Raw genomic sequence first — 19,331 nt, 5'->3', positions numbered from 1 at the left:
TCTGAGGACTGTGTTGTGCTGAATCGGAACGTTTTGAGACTAGATAAACTTTCAAAATATAATGTTTTTTGTTTTTATATTTTTCAATATATTTATTTTGTTTGTGAAAAATAAACAAATAATTTTTTTAAAATTTCGTTTGTCTTAACATTGACAAAAATCCAACGCAAAGCGACACGCAACGGAGAGAAATTTCAACATGGAATAGATTAATTAAACAAAAGAGATTAACTCGTCCTGAATTTAAATTAACCCCCTTCCCTCCGGGATGTTTTTCTACACATACTCATTCTTCGGGGTCCTTTGAAATTTTTAAGTGCAAAAGGGGGTCGCGGACCAAAAAGTTTGAGAAACACTGGTATAGTCGATAATTCTTGTGAAGACGTTTGGTACGAAATGGTCAAGAGCTGACAACAATGCCTGATAGAATCGCATTTTGTATCGGTCACGGGTATTCATTCAGATCTTCCAGAGTTGGACTGCATCTTCCAACTGCAGCACGTCAAACATTTAGTTATTTATTGATCATTTATCATTAAGATTTACTGAACTGATAAATAATTACAGCATAAGTCAACAGTTTTAAACCGGGGTGCTCCAGCGACACTTTAGGGATGCCACGAAATATAGTGTTGATTAACGTCTAATTACTCGTATTAGTAAAAGTACGAAAAGCGATGTAACTCTACATTGATTAAAAAAAATGTAGACCTGTCCAAAGAAAACAAATTATCTAGTTGAGAATGTCACTGTTAGAAAAAGATTGAAGGACAATGGCATGTTATGATTATACTCGCGATCTTGAGTATAAGACTTTACACCTGGAAAGATTTCTTTATTTAAAGTTGAAGTGAAAGTAAGTCACCATCATAATGATTTCAATTAAAGAAATAAATGCGTAAAAATTATACGTTATTGAAAAAAACCGTCTTTTCTAATGATATCAATAACAATACTACGGATTAGAGTGAAAAATATATTTTGGTAATTATTAACTTAATACACCAAGATGGAAATTTTTTATTTATGACTTTCCATTCCAAGAAAAGATATAATCCAGTTAACACAACATTATTTGGTTGTAGAAACATTTTAGCTGTTAGTAAGCTGAATTACAGTAGATTCTCGGTCTATCGTTTCCGAATCAATCGTTTTCCCGCATCTATCGATTGTTTCTCCTGTCCCACATAAAAATTCATATATACATGATTTTAATTTTTCCCATATTTTTCGTTACCGCAATGTCCGTTCTGTATTTTAACTGAAGGGAAAACGTTATCCCGCATCAATCGTTTTACTCATAATAGACAGAGCTAAATTAAAATACTAATTTCGTGTAATAAAAATACAAATTTAACAGTTAAATCTTTCGACTATAGCTAACCAGCTTTTATTGTGATTTTTGGCTACTTTTTGGTCTACTAAATTACAAAACACTAGACTTTATTGACGACATTTCCTCTTAAAGCTGGGCAAGAACAAGAGTCTAGCTCACAGGTGAATATTAGTTTTAAATTATGCTGCTACGGCGACAGCACCAATTGCGGCAACTGGATTTGTCAGTTTTGGGTTGTAGTTACCACCTTATCTTTTGTTTATCGTACTTGTCATCGTTGTTGAACTCTTTATACGTTAAATAAAATGGAATGCACCGAGTTTGATTTAAAATATACCGGTACAATACTTGTGTTTTTTATTCATAATTATAAATTATAAATGCTTTCTTCGAAATTGTTAGTTAAAAGTGAAAATGAAATATGAATAGACTTGCTCAAAAATGAATTATTCTATAAATAATTAATATTTTAGGAGATAGAATTATAAATAAAATAAAACATAGGAAGACATAAAATTTATGATCTATGACAGTTATTATATATAGAATTATTAGGCTAAAATTAATGTTCGTTTCTAAACCACTCATTATAATGTACTTAACGGTATTTTCCACTTCCTATTTCTGTTTCCATTCTTTAAAATCACTAAATGAATTAAATGTCTGATTATAATTACATGTAGAAATATCGTGTAGCTCTCTGAAGTCTAATAATACTTCTTTTTTTGAAATTCATTTGAACAAAAACTACATTTAAATAATTTAATAACTTCATTATTTCCTGTTATAGTCCTTGTTTTTATGCGTTTCTTTGATATGTCTGCTTAAACTTTGCTTATACTTGTACTTTAAATTGCATATACTGCATTCCATTTTCAACAAAGACAAATCAAGTTGCCGCGATTGGCACTGTTTGCCGTAACGTTATAATTTCGAACTAATATTTACTTGGGAGCTATACTCTTGGGCAACACTGGTAAAAATTAACACTTTGTCTCAGACTTGCCATCTGTACGATAATTATCATATACAGTATTAATTCAAATTATGTAAATATTAATAATTAAATTTATTTGTTATGACATCGGACAAAAATTACGTTCGTGGTCAATTGTTTTCCAAAGTGAAACCTTTGAAAACAATTATAAACACTCGAATTATTAACATTTATTCGGTCTTTTCATAACTTTTTTATTTATAATTTTCGTGTTTCTATACATGACTCGCAGCCAAAAATCATACACCACTTTTAATTCTAAAATGTAAAATTAATGTGTTTTAAAAGAGAAATATAGATAATGTCGACATAATATCAAAAATTAAATAGATACGTTCTACTTTATGTAGTGTAATTAGTTTTATTTTTCTAGTTTTAGTGCAGATCCGAAAGAAAATGAATGCTTTCTGTAAATGTGTCATATTTATTGTGCGAATAGAACTATCCGTACGACGTCAGTAATTTGAGGAAGAGGTGACGTAGGAGGAAATGACTGATATTTTTCTCCCCGTTCGTCACAATATTATTTGAAAACAATTCCCGCATACTTACGAATGGTTTTAAAATCTGTTGATATAATTAAAAGAGGGGTCAAAACAGGACAAACTTTTGCTGACGTAGTACTAAACTACGATAAAGTACTATTAACGAAACAACCGTTAGTAGTACTTTATCGTCGTTTGTTTCACAGTTTCAACACAAATTAAAAATTTTTTTTTTATTCTTCTTAATTATGTCTATTTTATTACATTAAATTTCAGAAATTTCATTCGTTCTCAATTGTATTAATACTTTTAAGTGTTTTAAGGAAATTTATACGCGTGGTCTCGTGGTGTAATGGTTAGCATTCTGGACTTTGAATCCAGCCATCCGAGTTCGAATCTCGGTGAGACCTTACTTTATAAATTAGTTTTTTAATAAAAGTTATTAATTATAATTAGGTGTAAATAAAAATTCTAATTAACTATGTAGGACTATCAAACAAATGTCTGTCAATTTAAAACTACATTCATGGATAATTTTTTACAAAATAATTTGATTTGTAGATTCTATTGAAATTTTATTTTTCGTTTTTACTTTGCACAAATTTGTATTTAAAGTAATAACATAGTATCCCTACGTTATATTGCTCATTCGGATATAACGCTTTTTCGGAGTCTTCCAAATATAAAAGCATTTTAGCCAGTATTTTATATTTCATCATGAAAGGGGCAGAAGGCCAGGACTACTTAGAGGTATCGCCTGGGGTTTAAAAGGAGAAGAAGGGGGAATGGATAAGGTGGGGTGAAAGTGTGATAGGAAGGATGGTAAAGATGGGAGAAATCCACTTTAGCCAATAATGGACATATAAATAGCTTATATCGTGCCATTGATATATCGCTCGCTATATCGTAACGCCTCGTTATATCGCACATGTCGCCATAAATCGCGATATAACGAAGGACTAACGTATTTAATTCTCTTCCTGTCACCCGCGTAGGGGAATTTCCAGAAATCCCTGTTTAGTGAGCATCTTCGTGACGTACCCCGTGTATCAAATTTCAATTTTCAACTCCTAACCGTTTAGGCTCTGCGCTTATTATTATGTTGGGTTTAGTGAGTTATACTCGGTTGATATTGGTGGCTATGTACTGTACTATGCCAGACCAGAGTCAAGACATAGTAACCAAAACAAGACACAAATTAAATTTGCTACTTGATTTTGTTTATGTAAATAATCTGTCTGTGCCAAGAGCTTGAAAGTGATGTGTTGTATATAGTTTCTGGCGTGATGTGACATTTTTGAGTCTTGTATCTCTGAGTATGTGTTTTCTGTAGTTTTTAATAATAATGATCTCATCCTGTATGACAATCATGAACCCTCCCATCTCCCCAAAGAAACATCCCGGAGTTAACCAGCTGTTTGACGCAGTTTTGTCAACAAAATCTTTGGTCAGGTCGTAGGGATGTCTGCCATGTGCTTTTCAAGCCCACGATTGCTTAATGGTGTCTATGGTTTTCATATGTTGTGTCGTGTCCATATGAAGCGAGTGTAAGTTTAATGGTGTGTTATTTGAGTCTGCTAGAGTTACTGCTTTGTGTAGCTGTGATGTTTCTTGTTTTTTGTAGAAAAACTCTCTCAGTGTCGGTATTTGCTTGCAGTGAAGGTTTACTAATGTCAATCAGACCATGTTCCCATCTTTACGTGGAAGAGTTAATTAATAGATCCAGTGGCGTAGCGTGGGTGTCAGCCGCCCGGGGCGGAGGAAAATTTCGCCCCCTCTTAAATAAAATACGGGGAATCCCTACAAGTCAGTACAGACGGTGTTGTCAGTCGCTACGATGAGCAAGTTCTCATTATTCAACATACATTTAAAGAAAGGTGATTCCCCAGTTTCATCACAGAATAATGAAAAATTCCGTGCTCATTTCAATCGGTCCGAATCGTAGGTGCGGTAAAAATATGAAATGAAATGGTTCAAATTTTTACAAGATATTATTATTATTTATTGTGAAAAAATGCCGCCCCCTAAAAGTGCCGCCCGGGGCGGGCCGCCTCTGCCTCCCCCACTACGCTACGCCACTGAATGGATGGCTAATGGTTCGTATTACGCGCTTCATTCCTTAAATGTTCTGTCGCGCGGTTGTTCTCTATTTTTAACCGAAATAATTCTATCGTCGCGATTCCCTTTCGAATTGTCCCGATTTCCTTCTCTTTGATTACTTACTTGCCTCCCCTCAGGACAGGGTAAAGCTAAGCATTTGCTGGCGGTTGCGCTGATCGGTGTTCACTAGGTCCCAAAATTCCTTTAGAGTCAATTAGTCAGACTTTCCATCTTTTAACCCATTTATTATATAATAAAAATTTCTCTTACAACAATTCCTAAAATACGTCGTAACCTATCTCAAAGGGTGGTTGACAAAGTCTGCACAAAAAGTCCAAATGTGCTGTTTGTTGTTATTCGGTCCGCGAAGACGGCGTGAAGATAGCTGGCCCCGGGGCGCATGGCACGGCTTTAAGCGAGGTCTTCCGGCGAAAGGGTAAATCTGGGCAAAGCAAAAAGTCACGGGAGAGCTACAGTAAATTCCCGGAGTCTGTCGCTGCTGATCTGCGGGATCGCACAAATTCCTGAAGTGAAGCACCAAGAACCAAGTCCTTGATTCGCGCGGTTTTATCAGTTTTTCCCACAAAGTCGTCTTTTGATTGGTCTCTCATCGTTACCTCGTGACAATTAGAAACCTGTCGGAGAACGCGATAGGGGTCAACTGCGCGATTAAATACGATTCCTCTCTAACCACATTTCCCTCGACTTTGGTCTTTTCTATACAATTCATCCTTTGTGTTAATACTTTTAAAAACTTTTCAATGTTCAACCGAGACCTTTAATTCTTCTCATTCGTGTCTGAAAAGGAGATCTTTAATTTATCGATTGTTTGTCCACATTCGGACCTTCAAAGTGACGTCCGTCCGGGTCCTCACACATTCCACCATTCATTCCCAGCGGTTCAGATGTGGGTAAATAATAGTTTCTCTGAAGAGAGTTTATAGTTTTCAGACCATATGTCGGAAAACTCCCAAAGGCAAACACTTAGAAAAAAAAATAATATTTATATCATTCAACTTTATCGAAAAGACTTCTTATTTCATTTTCTTTGAATATGATTTTCATAGTATATAATGTCTTTAATAGTATCATTTCTGGGAAGTTTCATGGTCTTATGGTCGCCTACGAATTCCAATTCGTCTCCTTCACTAGTTTTTATCGTCTTAGTATCTTTCTCGAAGGGCCGATAAGTTGAAAAGACTGAATCATATGTTTGTTCAGGGATTTTTTCATAATGTAAGCTAGAAATTGCCTCCATGTTATACTTGCTTGCAATATATGTCAACTTAATCGAAAAGACTTATTTCATCTTCTGTAATTGGTTTTGAAATATCATATTCTATCAGAGCTTTGAAAGTGTGAAAGTAGCTCTTTGACTCATCTGATCGATAATATCTCTCATTTTTTTAGATGGGATTTTCTTAACAAACTCTCTAGTCTTTCTTGTGCACTTTCCATTTTAACTTTTCTTTTATCAGACCAGCAAAACGGAAAACATAAGACAGAACTTTGAAATATTTATCTGCCAATAATTTAATACAATTGTCACAAACAGCTCCGGATTAAGCCTCTAGTGGGCCCTAGACAAAATTTAAATTGGGGTCCCATTTAAATAAGTTGCTTCTAAACAAACCTTAAATAATGTCACTTAAAATTTTTATTAATAATAGAAAATACAAACACTAATACAATAATAATTTTAAAACAAAAGAGTTTCTGGCACAACCAAAAATGTATATAATTTTAGCCATTAATCAGCCTTTAAAATAATTAAATTTTTTCGTCTTTGGATTTTCATTTCAGAAAATTGATCAATCTAGCCGTTTGAGTGTGTCTCTTTCTTTAGTAAGCATTGTTAAAGACAGCCTTTCCAGTCCTATCGAATTTCTTAAATAATTTTTAACTTGTTTTAAAACAGAAAGATTCTGCGCTGAAGCCGGGCCCCTCCGAATTACGGGCCATAGACATTTGTCTAATTTGTCTATTGGTTTTTTTTTTTTTTTTTTTTTTTTTTTTGTAACTCTTTCCGCCCAATGGGCACTAAGAGGGCCTCTTATAGCAAGCCCATTATGGGTTCGGCCAGGCCCACAATGGGGCGGCCGGGTGGTGAGGGACGGGGACCGACATATCCGGACGAACCACCCCCCGAAAAATTCCTGGGGATTTTTCGACCCGTCCGGATTCGATCCCGGGTCCCCCAGGCGGCAGGCTGCTAACCTTGACCGCTCGGCCATCCGGCCGCTTTGAAGCTTATTCATACTCCAAGTGTTATATATGAAATATCACATAAGGTATTTATCTGTTTTTTTTTTTAACTCTTTCCGCCCTGTGGGCACTAAGAGGGCCTCTTTTAGTAGGTCCATTATGGGTTCGGCCAGGCCCACAATGGGGCGACCGGGTGGTGAGGGACGGGGCCCGACATATCCGAACGGACCACCCCCCGAAAAATTCCTGGGGATTTTTCGACCCGTTCGGATTCGATCCCGGGTCCCCCAGAGCGGTAGGCTACCACCTTGACCGCTCGGCCATCCGGCCGCTAGGTTGTCTATTGGTTAATCCGGCCCTGGTCACAAACACTTTAATATTTGCATTCTTCAAGAAATAAGTACTTAACTTAATTTTAATTCCGTATGTGCTCTGTAACAAAAATATATCAAAATTGTTTTGAAATATCGCCGAAATTTCTGAAGATAATCTTTTTCCGTAAAATAGTCGGAACACTCGACGTAATTTCTATTTTAATATTCTGATCCTTTTGTTTTCAAAATCTTGTCTAAATCGGACCTTCTGCTTCTTAATAACCCGCCGAGTGCATCTGAAAATCAATACAGTATAAACACACAAGTTGAATGATAACGACATTTTAAAAGAGGAATGTTGATATAAATGAAAACAATCGAATTGCTTATTAATTTACTTACACTTGTTTGCTTTTACGGAATCTGTAAAATAACTTGGATCACTTTGTATCTTGTAATTAAAGCAGCCATACATACCGAAAATAACCCCTCTTTCGGCCGTTCTAATTATTGTGAGATATAAAAATGTTCAAAACTTTTCATTAATACCCAAAAACGTCTCCTTATACACGCGGTACAAATGGAGTGAAGTGTAGTTATCTCCTCGAACCACTAGATGGCGGGCAGAAGCTTGTCGCCAGTTTTCAGCAGAAATTTTCACCATTGTCGTAATAAACTATTTGGCTCATATAACTTCGCGGGGGCCGGTGCCGCGGGTCACGTGACTCGCGGCCGGCACCCCATTGGGCCCCCGGAGCTGAGGGAAGGCCACGTGGATGGGCCTTTTTGCCTGAAATATGAGTTCCGAAGCGTTTCTAGTAATGGTCGGATACTATCGATAGCGATGCCATCGATATTTATCGTTATTTTAGTTTATACAAAACATCGATAGTATCGGTACTATCGCTAACCTCTGTAAAATAGATGTCAAATAAAGACAGATAACAAACAGTCAGATTTATTCAATAAAAAACCAAACTACACTTTAATTAAAAAATTACTTTTTAAAAGAAATATTAAATAGTTTACATTTCTCAGCTTTATTCGGCATCTCAGAGATAATGTCTCCGGCTGTAGAGAAGGCTCTTTCGAAACTGACAGAGGAACTACAAATACACCCATATTTGTGATAAATTTCTACTGGTCGGTTGGTTGGTAGCGGCGAATAACATAATCGATTGTTTTTACAATCTAAATTAATTGAATTTCTTGTTATCTACTTTGTTTTTTTTAATGGATTGGTATTCAGCACCAAATTGTAAAAATTTCTCGCTGACAAATCCAGGAGAGTAATGCTTTAAGAGTTAAATAGATGAAAACCAGTCCAGAAACGTAGGTTTTAGGGGCCATAGACCCCGATTAATTTTTAAAATATGATTAAATGTTCAAGTCAGGCATCGGGACATTCCAATTTTCAACACGAGTGTTGAGTGTTGAAATCAACAATTTGACGTCATCAACAGCTTTCCAACTCGAGTACGAAATGCTTAGTTCCCATAATTCCATTCTCAGCAAGACGGATTCCATTCAAATGTCGTACCAATTACCCACAATTCATTGGAAAGTAGCAGTCAACATATCTGTTGAGTGCTGAGTGTGTTGAGTCCGCGCTGACAACAGCGCCACTTCAACGTTGAAAAAAGGAACCAATTCTAGCAACGTTCGCTAAAATTGCTGAATTGGAATGTCCCGATTGTGACTATGTCACAATAAATAATTAAGATGTTTTCGATTATAACATCACTTCTGTTGTAAATTATTACTCTTATCACTATCAATAATCCCAGAGTTGATTAAAGTAGTAATGTTTTAATGATGATGATGGTGATGATATTTACATGAATAAATTTTTATTTAATTACAGTAAGACCCCGCTTAACGTGGGAAATGCGTTCCTAGACGACAAAGCGCTAAACGAAACAGCGTTAAACGAGACCATTTTAACCTAGACTAAATGGAAATAGGGGATCACGCGACCAAAAATAAACAAATTTTACTTTAATTTTAAGTTACTTTTATATTAATTTGCATAATAATATATGTTAAATAACACACAAACATATGCACACAGAAATGTAAAGTTCATTTTTTGTGACGAAGGTCCTGGCTCTTCTGAAATTCTTGTTTTTTACGATAAAATCGTGTAGTTTCATTCGTCGCTTTCTTTTTCTTTCCTTATGCAAATGTTGGTAGCAACAGATCGCATCCAAAACACCCCGTTTTGCTTTTGCACCTTTCGAAATCTGGATCATTCGCTACAATTTGATCAACGATTTCGGTTGTTACCAAACTTTTACTAAGGAAATCTGTAGAGAAATTCTTTGGGATTTTCGTTTTCAGAATCTCTATTCTCCAGTTCTACACGAATTCCTTATTCTGCCAGTTCTCGAAGGTCGTCGTTGGTAAGGCTCTCACAAGAAACCCACTCCTGCTCGTATACATCTTCTAGTCATGCTGCATCGATCAGGTTGAGTTTGGTCAACCTTACAATACAGCGATAGGCTCTTTTCGTTGGGAATTCTTGGATAACTTCAACCATAACTTCTTCCACACTTCGTTTGTGCATTTATCAGTTAATTCTTGCCAAGCCAAGCTGATATTGCCTATGTCACCCATAATGTTATATTTTTTCCAAAATTGCATCAAACAAACATAGATTTAAAGAAAGTACACCTTTTTCTGATTGGTTCGTGTTTGTAAATAATCGTATTATATACAAATCAATGAAATACTGCGATAATTTAAATCGGTGTAAATTTTGAGGCTCGAATTTTAGGCTTCGAGCACACCGCCTTACATCGAATCGGCGTTAAGCGGGGTCTTACTGTATTTAATTTTGTTGGTGTGGAGGGTCCAAACTGACCAACCCATATAAAATTTTAAGACACAAAGCATCCAATGGGCAAGGGCGTAAGGTTACATATCTCGAATTTTTTACTTGACCCAGGGAGGTGCGAGTGCCTGATTGTTCCTATGCAGCCACCCGTGGACCCTTCTAAATCTTCTGTAGAGTAATGCTCTCTCCGGCTGTGACTCTACAAATGGTACCAACACAACACTCATTTAAATGGACTGCTCTGTTAATGTGAGTCCACTAATGAAAAACATAGGGGAAAAAACTGGGAACGTGGGTGAGTGTTCCCTTAACAGATACTATATTAAGTAAATTTTCCAGTGTTAAATTATGTTATTGTTATGTTATAATTATGAATTATGGTAAATGTGAATTGATCATATCAAATGAGAAAAATATCATCTATTCATATATAATTCAGCAGAAAATTTAAGAATAAAACTTAAATACTGTAATATAAATTATAAAAAGCATATAAATAAGCAAATGTTTCAAAAATATATTCATAAGTCTTTAATATTTTGAAAATATCAGTGAGAATTCTTCATAAATTTGAATATTTTAAATGGAGTACCTATAAATAGCTACAAAATAATCACTTTTTCTCATTTATATTGAAAAAACAATACAATAAAATTATCTGATTATCATTCAAAAGTAAAAAGCAATGAGATGATTTAACCAACAACTTATTCATTTGTCAACGAAATGGTAATTTTTTACATATTTCATGATAATTTCATTTATATTTTTTACCTCAAATAAGATATATTTAAAAAATTACATACATACACTTTTTGGAAGATAAATATTTATCAAATTAATTAGAAACAAGAGTTAACAAAGATAAGAAAACATTTAATTACATGCATTACCTATCTAAAGTTAAAATAATCTTTTGATATTACTTAATTGGGAAAAATTATCAAAGTATTAATGATCTAATAGCAAAAAACTCACTTCTCTTCATTATTAGTAGTTAAAATTAATTGTTTTTAATACATAACAAGATAAATTTACATAACTGTCAATATATTAGACATCTTTAATATAAAATACACAAAAATTATCATTGTTTAAAATGTAAACATTAAAAATTATCATGCTATAAATTTCATTTGTATGGAATATTTTAAAATATGGAATATTCTTTGTGTGTTGAAATAAATTTTCTAAAAATGTGTGCATTAATAAGCGACAAAAAAGCATCATGTCCATATGTCTTGTAAGTAATGTCCCTCGTCTTGTAATTTTCTCATGTGTTTCATTGCTTCTTCCTGACTGCAATCTACAAGAAAAAAGAAATTTGCATTTAATAACAAAAAACATGTACATTGCATTGCATAACATTATACACGGAAGAATAAAAAATAAATCAAACTTTTAATATAACTTTTATCATGTTAATAGTAGTGGCGTGCAGTCCGTGGAAGCTGTAGAAGAGCTGTTTCCCTTGTATTTTCTAAAGCATAAATGCATATTGTACAATTATTTCATAAACAAGTTCTTATATCTTTGTTTCGTGTAAAATAAATAAACTGTTTATTTTTGTTATTTCCAATATTTGTTTATAATATTTATGGAAGCACAGCTTCCCTATCATGAAATGTCACCGCACGCCACTGGTTAATAGTACTAATATTTATAGAAGACTGCTGGAGCAATTGCGTTCAAGACGTAAAACAGAATGGACTGCCGAACCACTTTAATAAGCGATGTATATGAATGAATTTTAGTGCACTTGATTGTCAAATGAATTATTATTCATATTAAATACAGGATATTCTCATATATAAATTAAATTTTAACTTAATACTCATTTACTCATATTTATTTTAAAATTTTGTTTTAAAAAGGAATTTATTAATAAGAAAATATTGTTTTCCTATTATTAGATAAAATAAATAATAAAGTTTTATTGAACAATTCATTAAGAAGGCAATAATTCATATGATATCTGAATATAATTTGTATCAGTTTTAACATGAAAAATATGTCTCATTATTAAAAACATACAATCAAATTAATTTTTATATCGTTAAATCTCCACGAAAGTTATTACAATATATTTTTTTTTATCTTAGATACATTTTTGTTATATTTTTATTGGATTGATGAGATAAGAAATGCAACACAGAGGTATTCTCCCAGGAGGGTTTTCTAAATGAAAATGTCTCCTATTTAAGTTTTAGACAAAATAATTTAGAAAACTCTATGCAGTGAAACCCAATAGTTGATAATCAGATGACCAAAGTATCTAAGGCATCAGCCCACTGCTCTGGGGACTCAAAATCAAATCCATATATGCAATTCCCAGGAATTTTTCACAGGTGGTCTGTCCCAAATATGTTGTGCCCTATCTCTCTGCACTTACTCACTATGGGCTTGGACACTCCCACTAATAAAACTTTAAATGTTTGGTGTACCCAAAACACAAAAACAAACGAGTTTCTGGATTATCTGAAAAACCCCTGATCGCATCAAGTTTAGATAATCAAATTTCTATGTATATGTAATTCACAATAATAATTTAATAAAAGATTTTACAGTTCAAATAATGTTTTATTATATTATGCATTAAACAATGATGATAAATTACAATAATGAAGACAGTTTACTTACTTTCTGTTGTCTTCCATATTTCAACAAATGTTTTAAATACATCCTGTGACATATTGTTTGCATCTCCACAAACATAAACAACACATCCTGCTTTTAGTAATCTCACAACATCAGTTGCATACTGAATAATGTTATGTTGAACATATTTTGGTCTATCTGGAAAACTGTCTTCGGTGTTCTCTCGAGAAAAGCACACAAGCAGTTTGGTTAATATACCATCTGCCTGAAATTTCTCAAGTTCTTCCCTATAATAAAATAATGCAATTAATCAAATTTTTTTCGTGTTGTAAGTTTTAAAATTGATTCCCAGATTTAACAAAATGTAAATTATTTTGTGTTTTAAAAATATAAATTTTTCTGAAATATGATTCTTAATAATTGAGACGAGTTTGCCAAACATTAGTCAGGAAACACTATTACGAATAATCAGTTTTAGTTTCTTGTTAAATGTTTAATATCTATATTAGCATGAATAATACTACTACTATATTAAAGAGTTACTGAAAGCATTAGCAAATTTAAATAAAATTAAATCAACATCAACTTTGTGTAAGATCAGTCAATTTTTAGATGAATTTATAAATAATTTGGTAGTAAAGTTTAAATTCTGATACTGTATATGATGTAAATTGTTGAATGGAGCTCGCTTAGTGAAAATTTTGACATTTGTGCAACAGTTAACTGCTCCAAAACCATTTAACTGATTTAGATCATTTTTTGCATGCAAACAGAATCCATCTTGATCTAGGTCATGGTGCAAACAGAATTTTGAAATTGGATCTGTGACCACAGATAGTTGACACCCAGATAACTCGTCACTGTAGATTAATTAGTCAGCTTTCTGTGGTCCCAGCTGACTTACATAGGCAATAATGTTATTAATGTTAAAAAACTCTGTTTACTCGACATCGTTTAACTCGTCACCAACAACTCCCCTCCTGAAAAAATGAGTTCACACCGTACAATAAGCTGTTTGGTGTGAACTCATTTTTCAGAGGGGGGAGTCGACTTATCAGAATTCTAAAAAGTGTGAAACAGAAAAAGTATGTTGATTTATCCAGTGGTGATGAGTTAAATGATGTAGAGTAAACCGAGTTTTTTAAGGTTAATAACATTAATGCCTATGTAAGTTTACCGGAACCACAAAAAATTGACTACGTAACCGACGAGTAACGAGTTATCCGGGTGTTGACTTATGTGGAGTCAACTGTATTATCATCTTCAAGTTACAATCATTCTTACTTTAAAACAAAAAGTGTTAGTAACATTGAAATTTTACATTTTAGATAACATTTCTATCCAGTTAAGCTAGACAATATATAATAATAATAAACTATATTCTTACTTTCAAAAATATTTCTACAAACTAAATTAAAAAATGGGATCCAATGATAGTTTAAGTTAAAGATGTAATATCATCCAAACAATTTTAAGTGGAAAAAAATTAAATTAAATGATAATATTTATACTTACTTATATAAATAATCTTTATCTCTGTATCTACAGCCATAAAATAACCATGCTTCACCAAAATGAGATGCTTCTGTTAACTGATTCATGATCTGGTATTTCCTATTTAATATTTTTAATATCATTCATTACAATCACAATTATAGATTAAATATTATATTCCATAATTATTTTGTAAACTTCCTAATTAAATTAATTTAACTTAAAAAATCAGCCATTAAGCAGCAATTAAGAAATATCATAATTTATCCTTATCCTTTAAAGAATTATATAACTACAAACCTGTGATGTAAAAAGCCAATAAATGGAGCAATTCCACTTCCTGGTCCAATCATTATAAGAGGAACAGAAGGATCTTTTGTTAGATGGAAACGTTGGTTATATTTTTTATATATTCTAATCTGAGTACAATGATAATGAAAAGCATTATTATAAAAATACTGTAATGTATAATTTCTTTCAAACTTTCAAGAAAAAAAATAAAAACTAAATCAATACGAAATATAAATCTTTATCTTAACATTTAAATTTAATAAAGGAATAATGAAAGTATTTTCAGGTCTTTTGTGTCTCTCTTTGTATACTCTTCCCTGCCTAAAACCTTACAGAAGTTTTCAAAATCCCTCTTATATTTGAATTGCATATTTACAGTAAAACCCCTGTTAACTGAGGTTCCACATTATTCAAGGTAAATTTCTAAGTGAATACACTTTTGGTGTTCATTCACCAATTGATAATGATTCAGTGATGATGAAAAAACATCCGGTTGGATTTTCTATAGTTTTTATTTACAATGTATGTACAGCGTTTTTTACAGTTCGGTATTGATTAAAGGTCCGGTCCGTTTTGTTCACATTGGCCGCTTGTTCAGACATTCATTTTCGGTAGCTACTGGTCTGAAAATGTGTGTCCAGTTCGAAGTTCGTTCTTTTCTTTTTTCCCTGTGTCCTCTATCGGCCTGAATCAGCACATTGCCGATGGGCACCACACACTACTTTTATTATAATTCATAAAAGCTTTGCCATTAATTTACTAAGTAGGTAAATACCGTAGTATTTTTAATCTTGACTGTACTAATGGCTGAACAATCGAGCAGTTAAGCTGTCAGCATACAACTCTGGGAACCCAGGAACAAACCCAGATTGGCAAAACATCCCAAGAATTTATCAGAGGTATGATAGGACCCATCCCTCATCACTTGTCACCATTGAGGGGTTACTAAAAGACTCTTAATATCCAAAGGACAGACAGGGTGAAAAAATCTTGACTGTACTGAGCAAGTGGCTGATGCCAAAGTGAACATTTTTTAAAACTCTTTCTGCTCTCGAGACATTAAGAGGGCCTGTTTTCCATGCCCATCACAGGTTCAGTCAGGTCCACAATGAAAGTAGTTGGATGGTACAAACAGAGCCCAACATATTCAGAATAGACCACCCAAAAAAATTATGCTGAGGTGACTGAAGAATATTGTGGTAAGTGAGGAACTGCTAATAAAACAGAAATCTCTAAAGAACTTTTGTTTCTGTTACCTTTTATCATTTAATTTCAATGTTAGACAAACCATTCATATTAATTAAAATGTAGCTACAATAATATACATTTTTATTCTTAAAACTATTTTACATATTAGCTGTATAATAAATTATATAAAAATTGTTATTCTTATATATGATTAAATTTACTGTGGTATAAAAAGAAGCTTAAAAGTGATATACCACAAAAAACTTTTATACTTGTAATTTTTAATCCAAACAAAATGGCTGTAGCCATCCAGTTTATCCACATTTCCAGTTACCCAAGATAGCGTCAGTCCACATTACCTCAAGTAAATAGGATTCTAGTATATATACTAAAATTTTACATGCTAAATAGAATAATTAATAATTTCCTGATAAAGCAATTGCCAATACTTATTAATAATAAGTTGTTATTAATTACTTTATATATATCTTACCAAAGGTTTATCAGTTCTTCCTGCCAATACTTTGGAATGTATTAAAGACTGTTTATTGTACATATGATTAGTTATTTTACTCAGCCATCCAGTACAAACACCTTTCATATTTTTATCACTGTCTTCAATTTCAGTAATATTGAAAACAATATTAAATTGATCGGGTTTTAACAGAGGAGAACTGTGTAAATAATGCATATAAAAACATGAAATAGGTAAATCATAAATTAGCTTTTAGAGTACATAAGTTATATTATAATTGTAAAAGTTAAAAAAAAAATATTACCTCGCAACTGAATAAAATCTTGGTTTCAATTTTGGAAGATTTTCTGTTTTAAAAGTTAAAATTATTTGTAAAAATTTTTCCATGAGTAAATTCTTTGATTTACATCATTATTATTAATAAATTTTAATAACAATTCATTCAGATAAGCAAAAGATACAAAAGGAAATTTGATAATCTTATTATTTTATTTAACTAAATAATCTGATCAACTTTATTTTCTACTTTTTGTAAAAATACTATTAAACATTGAACAAACTTTCCTTAAGACAACACATTACTTATTCAAAAATGCATATATACATATATGTATATAATATGTGTGTGTGAGTGTTTGTGTGTGTGTGTGTGTGTGTGTGTGTGTGTATTATATATGATAAATTAAATTAATGATTATCATGATATACATCATTATAAATCACCTCTAAAATAGCTACTGTTGTTACTATGTAACCAATGTTAATTCCAATCTTTACAAATATCTTTCTACTTTGTGTCTACATATGGGTGATCATAATTAAGTTTGTCTATTTGATGCTTTCTAAGGAGATAATTAGCAGTACAAATGCAACCAAATCTAGTAGATGACATTCAAGATATGCAGAAGATATTTCCGTAAAATAGAACCGAAATGCACCAATATGGCATTTTTGATACTGCAAGAAAAACAAGTTTCCTTTGCATAAGCACAAGCATTGCAGATTAAGTTCTGCATATAAATGTGACCGGGGGTCGGCACCTCTTCGGTGTCACGTCAGGTCTGACACCACCGTGTCTCGGCTGACACGGAAGCCGCGGCGATTCTACGATCGGTCGCGCGAGCGGTCGCGTTTTTCGGGCGATTGGATTCGGGATGGAGGACAAGAGATAACAGAGGCCATTTTAACAAAACATAACGTATATTTATTTGGAACAGGATTCATGTACATTATCAAGGGTCCAGTGACGCGATTTCGAGAGAGAGAGCTTACAAACGAGTTCGCGTGGTGATAAATACCTTGTGAAAGATGTTCGGAGATCCTGGCAATAATGGAGGACGACGTTTTCGTCTTGACAAAAGTCTTAGTCCTATACCGCCGATGATTTCGGTAATGGCACTAATGGGTTCGGTGTTGTTAGTCTGCGCGGACTCGGCACAAAATCCAGGAGGTAGCACTCTTAAAAGTACGTCTGCACACACGGCTATCCGAGCGACAACTCCCCGAATTCTCGTAGTATTGTTGTTCTTTTCAATGCACTTTAGGGTGAAGGTGATGAGAATTGCATGTCTGAGAACTAAATAAAGAATACGTTCTCACGTAGAAAGTTGACAGTTAGTCATTAGTAAGTGACAACAAGACGACAACTATGACGTCATGAAAAATATACTGTAGGTCCAAAATTCAGACACTTACATCACCCCAGCGTTTCCAAAATAGTGCTTGTTCTTCATGAGCAAGATCAATTTTAAATTCTGATTAACTCTCTCTCTCTCTTTTAAGAATGTTACAATTAAAAAATAATACAATTAATGAGAAAGCATTAATATACCATACAAGGCTTAATATGTTTCATACAAGATAGGATATCGCGTATTGCCGGTTGTGTATGATTTACAAAGAAAAATTGCACTCTCTCTCTCTTTGTTGTGATAACGCGGTCAAAATAAACCACAAACGTAAATATACGGTTAAGTATTGATGTTTATTGTAGTTTACTAAATATTGGTTACATCTACTGTAAATATTGGAAAATATAGATGGGATAAGAATATAGAGAATACACTCAAACCTGTTTTTGTGCGGTCTTTTTTTGTGCGATTTTTTATACGTGCAATGTGTTTTGTGCAATTATTTTTGTGCAGTATACCAATTTGATTGAAATTCATATACTGCACACAAAAAATCACACAAAACAAATCGCACAAATAAAAAATTGCACAAAAAAAGACCGCACAAAAACAGGTTTGAGTGTATTTCTATCGCTTTATGACAATGTCACTGATGCTTTCGAAGATGTTCTATTGATGGAAGAGAATTTGAATGGATATATCATCAAAAATCGGAATTCTGTTCAAGTGATGATAAACAATATAAAATACGACATAGTACCAATCACGAACTTTAGTCAAGACAAGAATTTGCGAAGAAAATTAGTAATGATTAAGAGCATAAGGCGAGGAGGAATGAGATCGAGGAGTTCGACGCGGGATCCGACTACTTCGCTGGGGTCGAGGCATTACCCAGGGTTGATCGGGTACCGGACCTCGGCTTCTAAGAGCATAAGGAGGCGTGGTGTCCGGTTGTTCCTCTTCCGTTTCCGGTTGAGTAGTCGGTCGGAGAGTAGGTTCTACTTGTCTTTCCTCGATCGGTTCTTCCTCTTCCGATTCGTCATCTATCTCAGCGGTTTCTTCGGGGTGTTGGGTGGCTTCGGTTAAAATAAATTCATCCCATGGATCGATACTAAGTGGACTATCTACTGATAAGGATTTGGGAGTCGTTTCAGTAGCAGGAAGCGGCTTCTGTCTTTCGAATTCGAGCTGTGCCGTACAGGGTTTTAAGCGATTGGCGTGAACTTGAAGTTGTTTCTTGGTTTGAATATTTTCGATAATAAAGGTGACGGGACTCAATTCCGTTATTATACGGAAAGGGCCTGACCATCTTGGAGCGAGTTTTTTCTTTAGCCTTGAGAAATAACGACCTCGTTGAGAAATACACGGTCCCCTACATGAT

General features: G+C 33.6%; 1 protein-coding gene and 1 non-coding gene across 2 annotated transcripts in view; one reads left to right on the top strand and one right to left on the bottom strand.

Moving 5' to 3' along the window:
* The first annotated feature begins 3,156 nt into the window (after positions 1-3,156).
* Positions 3,157-3,228, top strand: TRNAQ-UUG (transfer RNA glutamine (anticodon UUG)). Its single transcript has one exon. It is a non-coding gene; the product is annotated as a tRNA-Gln (tRNA).
* A 7,764-nt stretch (positions 3,229-10,992) lies between these two features.
* The window catches only part of LOC136975553 (methionine synthase reductase-like), a 44,081-nt gene continuing 35,742 nt past the window's right edge, over positions 10,993-19,331 (bottom strand). Inside the window, exons 10-15 of the mRNA XM_067270625.1 lie at positions 16,624-16,666; positions 16,338-16,518; positions 14,666-14,784; positions 14,387-14,485; positions 12,914-13,158; positions 10,993-11,579 (exon numbers count right to left, since the gene is read on the bottom strand). Coding sequence (XP_067126726.1) covers positions 11,500-11,579; positions 12,914-13,158; positions 14,387-14,485; positions 14,666-14,784; positions 16,338-16,518; positions 16,624-16,666 — 767 coding nt within the window. The 3' untranslated portion in view covers positions 10,993-11,499. The remainder of the gene's footprint in view (positions 11,580-12,913; positions 13,159-14,386; positions 14,486-14,665; positions 14,785-16,337; positions 16,519-16,623; positions 16,667-19,331) is intronic.

Source organism: Centruroides vittatus, unplaced genomic scaffold (genome assembly GCF_030686945.1).
Source record: "Centruroides vittatus isolate TY-2023 unplaced genomic scaffold, ASM3068694v2 contig_375, whole genome shotgun sequence".
Taxonomy (NCBI): domain Eukaryota; kingdom Metazoa; phylum Arthropoda; class Arachnida; order Scorpiones; family Buthidae; genus Centruroides; species Centruroides vittatus.
Note: the sequence above shows the minus strand (reverse complement) of the source record. Positions and strands in the feature narration are given on the sequence as shown.